General features: G+C 48.5%; 1 protein-coding gene across 1 annotated transcript; it reads left to right on the top strand.

Annotated features, from left to right (window-relative positions):
- Window positions 1–1,146: 1,146 nt before the first annotated feature.
- LOC308239573 (ferritin, mitochondrial-like) lies at window positions 1,147–1,695 on the top strand (the record flags this gene model as incomplete). Its single annotated transcript, XM_080652341.1, has 1 exon — window positions 1,147–1,695. One exon carries the CDS (start codon window positions 1,147–1,149, stop codon window positions 1,693–1,695), a length of 549 nt encoding a protein of 182 aa, XP_080508467.1.
- Window positions 1,696–9,534: the final 7,839 nt, after the last annotated feature.

Here is a 9,534-nt window from a genome sequence, read left to right as displayed (position 1 = left end):
AACATATGTAATATCTTGTGCGTATTTACTTGGGACAATAAGGGGATAAAAATGCCAGTTTTATGTTTCTTTCTGTTTTGATCTGTTTCTCCACTAGAATACAAATGCCAAAGACTTTGGCTGTCTTTGTTACTAATATACGCCCAAATTCTCGACCATTTTAGATAATCAATAAATATTTGTGAATGAATGAGTGAACGAAAGGAAATTGAGATTCCCAACCACGGTGGCTCATTCCTTAGAACACAATCAAAGGCTTACAGTACAAATGAGGTCGGAGGGGATGAGTACATGCACGTTAATAAGTGCTTTCTCTAAGAATGCACCTACATTTTCTGTTTCTTGCCAGAGAAAACTGACGTGTGCACGGGAAAGAAATTCGCAAGCCAGGTGAAATGGGTGAACAATGCAGGATGTCCGTGTTGAGATCACTGAAACTGTCCGTATTGGGGTGCAGACGGGGCAGAAGGAGTGTTTCTCGGGCTGTGCGGAACGATTAAGAGAAGAGACAGAATACAGGGGGTGACGAGCGAGTTCCAAAGAGTAAAGATGGAGAGGCAGAAGGAGTCGGTGGGATTTCGGAGGCCGTGCTCTGCCGACAGAGAAGTGTGAGCTTGACGATGAAAAGGAGAAAGTGGAGTCATAAGGTCGAGGAACTGAGTCAGGCTATGGGAATCATCGGTACGGATGCTGACGCCATTCAAAGCTGTGTGATATTAAAGTGACCAATGATACCGCGAAAGGACCATGATTAACGAAACCGTCTCATTAGGACAATACTCAAATAAGTGGCGCAAAGAAATCAAGTGCAGTTGATTTACGGACAGCAGTTGCCCTTCCTTCATGAATGACGTTTTAAAATATCATATACACCAGGGGCCCAGCACTGAGACGCCCTCCTCACCCAGAGACGGGGTGGAGTCTGGAAAAGTAAAGTGCTGTCAGCCTCCTCGGGCCCCCCTCACGCCCCCCTGTAACGGATCCTCCCCGCCCCGCCCCCAACGCTCTTGAGCAACGGTCACTTGTAGCCCCCTCAGAGCCAACCGCCCACCGCCAACGGCTAACGGCTAAGGGCTGAGGGCTTGCCGCCGGTCGGTCGCTTGAGCTCGCTTCTCTCACCTGGCCACGTACCCCCGGGCCCCAGAAATGGCGAATCCTCCGCCCTCCTACGTGCGCCAGAACTACCACCCAGAATGCGAGGCCGCTGTCAACCACCAAATCAACCTGGAGCTCTACGCAGCCTACGTGTACACATCCATTGCCTTCTACTTTCAAAGCCACGAAGTGGCCCTGAATGGCTGCACCCAGTACTTCCGGAGGCGGTCTCTCAAGAAGAGGGAGCAGGCTGAGAGGCTGATGTGGCTGCAGAACCAGCGCGGGGGCCAAGTCCTGCTGGAGAACATCCACAGGCCACAGCAGGAGCAATGGGAAAGCAGCCTGATGGCCATGGAGTTCGCCATGCTCCTGGCGAAGAGAGTGAACCAGAGCCTGCTCAACCTGCACAACCTGGCCATCGACAAGAAGGACGCCCACCTGTGCGAATTCCTGGAGAGTCACTGCCTGCACGAACAGGTGAAGTTCATCAAAGAGTTGGGGGACCATATCACCCAGCTGCGCAAGCTGGGAGCCCCAGCCTCTGGCCTGGCAGAGTACCTCTTCGACGCGCTCACCCTGGATGGCAGCAAGAAGAACTGAGCCTGGACTGCCTGACGGATAGCCCTGGGGTGACGTCCCCTGGCCACCGTGCCCAGCATGCCTACTGCCAGATTGCCCTTGCAGAACGGGCACTTCAGTTTATATGTTCATGTTTTACCATTTCTTCAAATAAAGTTACTGGTTCTTAAGCAAATAAAGGTCTTCCTTTGATTCATGTGTGCAAAACCCTCACCTTTTAAGATTTAAAACAGGTATCCAGGAGTCTCCAACCATGCCTCAATTAGGTGCACCTTGGGACGTGGATGGAGGAGCAGGTATTCCTTGGGAGCCTGGAGGGAGGGAGGAAGAGGTATTCCCTGGGTTCCTGCATGGATGGAGGAGGAGGGGTTCCTTGGGAGCCTGGAGGGAGGGAGGGAAGAGGTGTTCCCTGGGTTCCTGCATGGATGGAGGAAGAGGGGTTCCTTGGGGTCCTGGGTGAAGGAGGAAGGAGGTGTTCCATGGCACCCTGGGTGGATGGAGGAAGAGGTATTCCGTGGGACCCTGGGTGGAGGGAGGAGGGGTTCTGTGGCACCTGGGAAAACACAAAATTAATCTACCCCTTAAAAACAATGTATATGGGGGTGCCGTCAGGTGGATGGTCTTGGGCCCTGTGAATGTGGGTGAATGTTCATGCTAAAGGTATAAAACTTATCCTTAAAATCACAGGTGTGCTTGCCTCTGGAGAAAGGGTGAACAGAATAGGATTGGGCAGGGATTAAAATAAAGGATTCTTATATTTAACCTACATTTTTGTTCCTAAAATATGCAAATATTAATATTTGTTAACATCTGGGTAGCAAGGTGGAGACCCCTTACTCGAAGAACAGAGCAAATGAGATTGCAACACTGCAGAGGGTCCTTGGTCCACTGTGAGGTAAATAGCTACTCTGCATAGCAGATCCGTTTTACCTTGCTCAGCTCTAACCCTCCCGCACCCCTACTTACATAGCACATAAACATCTTTGGCATCTGAGCCTTTTAATCCCCCAAAGGACACCTCAAGACAGTGGATGAAGTTAAGACAATTACAGACCTGCAGAGAAGGGAAACAATAGGACACGTTTTCCTGGGAGGAAAAAACACTAGTGTTCCAATGTCAGAAATATTGTGTTTATTTTGGCAACAGGAAGCGTTCCTACCCTACCTGTAAGCTCCATGCCGTGTATCCCCACATGAGAAAGCCACTGAATAACTGACACACTCCACGCTCCCATTTTGAGCAAAACCTTAGTAGTGAATTGGACATCACAGTTCTAGATCAGATCCATGCTAATTACCCAGGTTAAGCAAGTAAGTCCTTTACTCATAAATGTAAATGAACAAAGGTTTGCCAGATGTATGAGGAAGGAAAAATGGAAGATCACAATAAACACACAGAACTATTTCATTTGGGGGGAAAACCCATAACATATGGAAATAAAAGAGAATTTTACCAAAAATCAAATTCATATTCTCAGAATGTTAAGGGGAGAAAATGGATTTATAAAATTAAAAAATGTCTACTATAGAAGGAAACAATTAGAGGACAGATAAATTACTTGCAAGATAGAAATATTATTGCAAAATTTAAAACGTTAAATGCCTGGTACTCAGGGAAGAGTCTCCCTGTCTCACACAGGCTGTGATGGAAGCTGGAACACCTAGATGGTGCGCGGCCCACTTGGGCCCCCCTCAACCCCCCCCTACCACTGCCCTCTCCACAATGGATCCTCTCTCCAACCCCCTCCCCCCACCCCCTCCCACCAATCAAGAGTAAAGGTCACCTCTTCCTTTTCCGGTCCCACCTCAGAGCCAACTGTCAGTTGCCAGCAGCCTAACACCTGGGAACCCCTGTCTCCGGCCACGCTGGGAGGGTCCCCCAGGGACATTTCGAGGTCCCCACCGCCACCGCTGCTGACTGGGCTTTCGGCTGCCCTCATCCACCGCCATGGGAATGATCCGTCCCCGGAGAAGCCACCGCCTTCGCCCGCGCCGCTGCCCACCCCGCAGCCCGCCCCTCAGCCCTCGCCATGAGGCTCTGTTGATCCACTTGGCCGGAGGGCCACCCCCGGAAAACCTGTTACCCATGCTTCCAGCCATGGCCCCTGCGCCTCCACCCGTGCTTCCTGCGCCTCCAGTGGCGGTGCCGGGGCCCATCTCCCAAGTGCGCCAGAATTACCATGCCCACTGCGAGGTCTCCATCAACAAACAGATCAACCTGCAGCTGCACGCCTCCTACGTGTACACATCCATCGCCTTCTATTTCGACCGCCAGGACCAGGCCTTGCAGCACTTCGCTACCTTCTTCCTGTGGCAGTCCAGGGAGGAGTGGAAGCAAGCCCAGGCACTGATGAGGCTGCAGAACCAGCGAGGGGGGCGCATCCGCCTGCGAGGTATCAGGAGGCCTGACCACAACCAGTGGGAGAGCGGCCTGAAAGCCATGAAAACCGCCTTGCACGTGGAGAGGATGGTGAACCAGAGCCTGCTCCATCTGCACCAGCTGGCCACCAGCAAGAACGACGCCCACCTGTGCGACTTCCTGGAGCACCACTACCTGCGCCAGGAGGTGAAGTTCATCTACAACGTGGGAGCCACTATCAGCAACCTGCGCAAGCTGGGAGCCCCGACATCCAGCCTGGCAGAGTACCTCTTCGACGCAATCCCCCTGGATGGCAGCAAGAAGAACTGAGCCTGGACTGCCTGACGGATAGCCATGGGGTGACGTCCCCTGGCCACCGTGCCCAGCATGCCTACTGCCAGATTGCCCTTGCAAAACGGGCACTTCAGTTTATATGTTCATGTTTTACCATTTCTTCAAATAAAGTTATTGGTTCTTAAGCAAATAAAGGTCTTCCTTTGATTCATGTGTGCAAAACCCTCACCTTTTAAGATTTAAAACAGGTATCCAGGAGTCTCCAACCATGCCTCAATTAGGTGCAGCTCGGGGACGTGGATGGAGGAGCAGGTATTCCTTGGGAGCCTGGATGGAGGGAGGGAAGAGGTATTCCCTGGGTTCCTGCATGGATGGAGGAGGAGGGATTCCATGGGACCCTGGGTGGAGGAAGGAGGTGTTCCATGGCACCCTGGGTGGAGGGAGGAAGAGGTATTCCGTGGGGCCCTGGGTGGAGGGATGTGGTATTCCATGGAACCCTGGATGGTGGGAGGGAATATTATTTGGGACCCTGAATGGAGGGAGGGAGAAGGTATTCATTGGGACCCTGTAGGAAGGGAGGAGGAATTCCTTGGGACAGGGCAACAGTGAGTATGGAAATGAGCCTTAGACTGCTTTTCCCACAGACAGGGGTGTGACTTCCAAGTCACCAGTGACTGGCATGCACATTGGAGTTACAAAGCATTTACTTATGTATATTTTCTTTCATTTGTATTATATGTGTATAGATATTCAGCAGCAGAGTTCATTTTGAATCTCCTGAATAGATTTTGAATGTCTGCTGAGGAAGATACCCTTTCTTTTTTTAAAAAAAATTCTTTATTGATTACGGTGTTACATATGTGTCCTTATTCCCCCATTACCCCCCTATCCCACCTCATGCCCTCACCCCCCTGTTTTCTGTGTCCACTGGTTAGGCCTATATGCATGCATACAAGTCCTTTGGTTGATCTCTCCCCCTTACCCCCACCCTCCCCTACATTCCCTCTGAGGTTTGATGGTCTGATTGATGGTTCTCAATCTCACTATCTGTTTTTGTTCATCAGTTTATGTTGTTCATTATATTCCATAGTAGGGGCCTGGTGCACGAAATTCATGCACTGGGGGTGGGGAGTCCCTCAGCCCAGCCTGCCCCCTCTCTCATACTGGGAGCCCTCAGTGGATGTCCTACTGACGGCTTAGGCCCGCTCCCCACGTGGGGAGCGGGCCTAAGCCACAGTCTGGCCTCCCTTTGTGGGAGGCGACCAGGCTGATCAGGGGAAGGCACCAGCCCCATTACCCCACTGCTGCAGCCACTGCCAGTCACCACAGCCACCAAGGTGTTTTCATCAACACGGACTCCAGTCCCTTCACCATGAAAAAATGACAACTTTCTTTAGGCATTTTCAAGATGTGTCTTTCATAGGATATGACATTTCTTTATTTTTTTTTATCCTCACCTGAGGATATGTTTCCATTGATTTTTAGAGAATGTGGAAGAGAAAGGGAAAGACAGAGAGAAACATCAACGTGAGAGGAACACTTTGATTGGTTGCCTCCTGCATGAGCCCTGACCTGGGCCCCAGCCAGGGAGGAGCCTGCCCTTGATCAGAATCAAACCGGACCCTGCGGTCAGCAAGCCTAGGCATTATCCACTGAGCCAAACTGGCTAGGGCAGGATATGACATTTCTTAGCCCTCCAGCAGTGGACCTTCGTTTTTTCACCAGAAGTGTGGTGGAAAAAACCTAGATCACCTTTTTGGATTCTTATTACCCAAGTTACTAAGAATATTACCAGTGGCATTCAGGAAGCTTAGCCAATGAGCAGTCAGAAAAGGTGTTTCCTCTGTAGTTCACACCAATCTCCTGCTGGGCTCTGCCCAAGCCTAAAGCCTCTGGCTGAAGCTTTAAGCCTGGGCAAGGGACCCCCAACTCCCTCTGGTCGCCAGCTCCACACCTGCCCAGGCCTAAAGCCTCGGGGCCTGGGCAGGGGACCCAGAGCTCCCTCCAATCGCGAAAGCCTCTGGCGGAGGCTTTTGGCCTGGGCAGGGGACCCCCAGCTCCCTCTGATCGCTGGCTCCGCCCCTGCCCCTCGGCTCTGATCCCAGGCTTGGCCCTGCCCAGGAGCCCCCTGGCTTAGGCCGTTGCCAGGCTACTCAGGGCCAAGTGGGGCTTACCTCAGAGTGACCTGGGTGACAGGATGTTCCCGGGACCCAGGCGCTGGGCACCCATGTATGCAAATTAACCGCCATCTTTGTTGGGTTAATTTGCATACTCACTCTGATTGGCTATGGGCTTAGCAGAGGTATGGTCAATTTACATGTTTGTCCATTATTAGGTAAGATATATCCCTGGAAGTTCAACCTGGGAACTCCAGAGACAGAGAACCAGGAACCTCCTGAGGAAGTCAACCTGGAACCTGAGGAAAAAGAACACGTGAAAACGACCAAAGAGTGTCTCCAGTCATATTTATTCAGTTTGTTTCCTGAGGAAGAGACAAAAGAATCAGGCACAACGGCTATCCCCCAAGTTCCTCCTTCCCAAAACCCAAGAAAAATAATTCATGAATTCTGCAAATGGGTTGATGATAATTTTGGAGACCTAGGCATTGATGAAGAGGCCATCGTGAAAAAGTTTGAAATTGACTTTGAGGGCCCACTCCTCCATAATACAGTCAAAATAAAGAAAATAAGCCAGCTTCCTTTGAATATAAGGCCCTGCAAACAGCTAGATGGTTTAAAGCAGAGAAAATTCTCCCTGCAGGAAGATAACTGGGAAAGGAAACTCCAAAAACCACACGACCCTTATAAACCCAAACGGGAGAAGATAAGGTATGGAGCATGGTACCTGGACCCCAAAATCTGGAAAAAGTTGGTCAATGACGCGCCTTTGCCCGACCCTAAAGTCGTCCGTGACAAGGATTATTGGTGCTATAGAAGGCATCTTGAACCAGACATTATTGATGAACTTTATGGACCAATTGCCTTCAAAGATTTCATTGTAAGCAAGGGCTACAAGATGCCAACTGTGATTGAGAAGATGTTTTTAAGGAAGGGATGGAAATATGAGTCTGTGAAGACTCCTATAGACCGAGTAATAAAACTCCTCTCCAAACCCAAAGAGGAGGAATCAGGGGACGAAGAGGATTAGACAACTTTCTATTTACTACTCACTTGGCTGGTGTCTCTCTCATTTTAACATCAGTCAGAATTCACCATGAGTGCCTCACTGTGTATGGACAACTTTAATTCCACAACATCTGTAAATTTAACACCTAGTGCCAATAAAAATTTCTAAATGAGCTTCTGCTTGGGTTCATCAATGTTTTATATATTTTACCAACTATGAAGTGAATATTTACATATACTTCTCTCGGTTTTTATTGCATTAGGAGTATTCTATTTTTATTTTAATTATTCATTAAAAATAACCATAAATAAAATAATTACTTAAAAAGGATCTTGTTGCCCAGCCGATGTGGCTCAGTGATTGAGCGTTGACCTATGAACCAGGAGGTCATAGTTTGATTCCAGGTCAGGGCACATGTTTGGGTTGCAGGCTCGATCCCCAATGCGGGGGCATGCAGGATGCAGCCGACTAATGATTTTCCCTCATCATTGATGTTTCTCTCTCTTCCTCTCTCTCTCTGAAAGTCAGTAAAAATATATTTATAAAAAATTATGCCAGCTACAACATGGGATGAATCTCAAAATAATTGTGCAGAATGAAAGAACTGTATCACTCTAATAATATTCAATTTATAATGCATTATGACAATTATTTTGTTAAGCAAAACTTGTAACCCATAGCCAACGTAATTTTATGCAGTGTTTGTGAATTGTCTATGGCTACCTTTGCACTGCAGCATGAGAATTTAGGAATTGTCACAGAGATCATATGGCCTGCAAGCCTAAAATATTTCCTATCTGAATTTTTACAGTAAAATTTACTGCCCCCCTAATCTAGAAGAAAAATATATTCATACATATATTAAATCAATGATGCCACACTTTAGTTGAAGGAAATATAATACACGCTCATCTATGGAATAGAATAAAGTAAAATGTTTTTATAAAATTAACTATTTAGTTATACCTTTTTGAACACTTTTCAAATCTGCCTATTAATTTTAATATTCTTAGCATCAAAAATCCCTGAGGCATATCATCATATCTTATAGTCCCTGTTTCTTGTAATGTCTCTCCATGTGATGACTTATCATGCAGAGATTCCCCATGACTCCAAAAATGTGAATGTTAAATGTGAGGTAGAGCACCCTGAACATGATAAAAACAGACTAACTTTCTTCCCAACTGAAATGGCTAATTAATTCAATTGGATGTCCACAAAGGTGGGTTGGCCAGGAAACATGGTTTGTATGTCATATATATATTCCACCGCTACACCCACCCCCATGGGACCAAAGGAAATTTATTTAGGGTATTGTGCTCAGGAGTGGACCCTGCACCCCAATGGAGGGATTTCCCGGGATATTCTTCTGCTTTTTCAGACTACACAGGGGACAAGACTGAATGGTTCCCTTGGTGCCTGGGGATGCTGCTTGCTCTCTACAGCCCAGGACACCAGCAGGGCACTGCTCCTTGCAGGCCTCTGAGCCAGTTAAGTGTCAGGACGAAGGTTTCTACAAAGAACACAGATTCCCCTCAGCTGCCCGCAGGGTGGGGACACAGCACCTGTGCTCAGGGCCAGTCCTTGGAAGCAGCATGGGGAAGCTCAGGGATAGGCAGAGGTTCCAGGAGAACACATGAGGTCTGGATTTCAGAAAGTGAGCTGGAAAGTTTCTCCCACAGACTCAACTTTAATAAAAGCGGCCACCTGGGGCCAATACTCAGTGTGAAAAGCAGCTTTCAAGCTGGGAGATCTCTCAGTCAAAAGCACAGCTAGCATTTCTGTTTGTTTTTGGAGGGATGGGCTGAAATAGGCCTGTGCCCATTAAACTTCCTGAAATGTACACCTAGACTACAGGCTCTCTAACCATCAGGCTTTAAGGGTCTATGTGGAACGGTGTGATGTTTTCCAATGGAAGTCCTCCTAGGGGCGGAGCAGGCAGCTCACAGGGTTTGGAAAGGATGACACAGGGAGAAACAGTTCTGACAGACACACAGGGTTACAGACACCAGGAACGGGAAGCCATGTGACAGAGCCTCTGGGTAAATTATGGTTCTTTCTATGCAGATATAAAATGGACG

The sequence above is a fragment of the Plecotus auritus genome, assembly GCF_963455305.1.
Source record: "Plecotus auritus genome assembly, chromosome: X".
Lineage (NCBI taxonomy): Eukaryota > Metazoa > Chordata > Mammalia > Chiroptera > Vespertilionidae > Plecotus > Plecotus auritus.
This window is presented reverse-complemented; position numbering and strand designations above follow the sequence as displayed.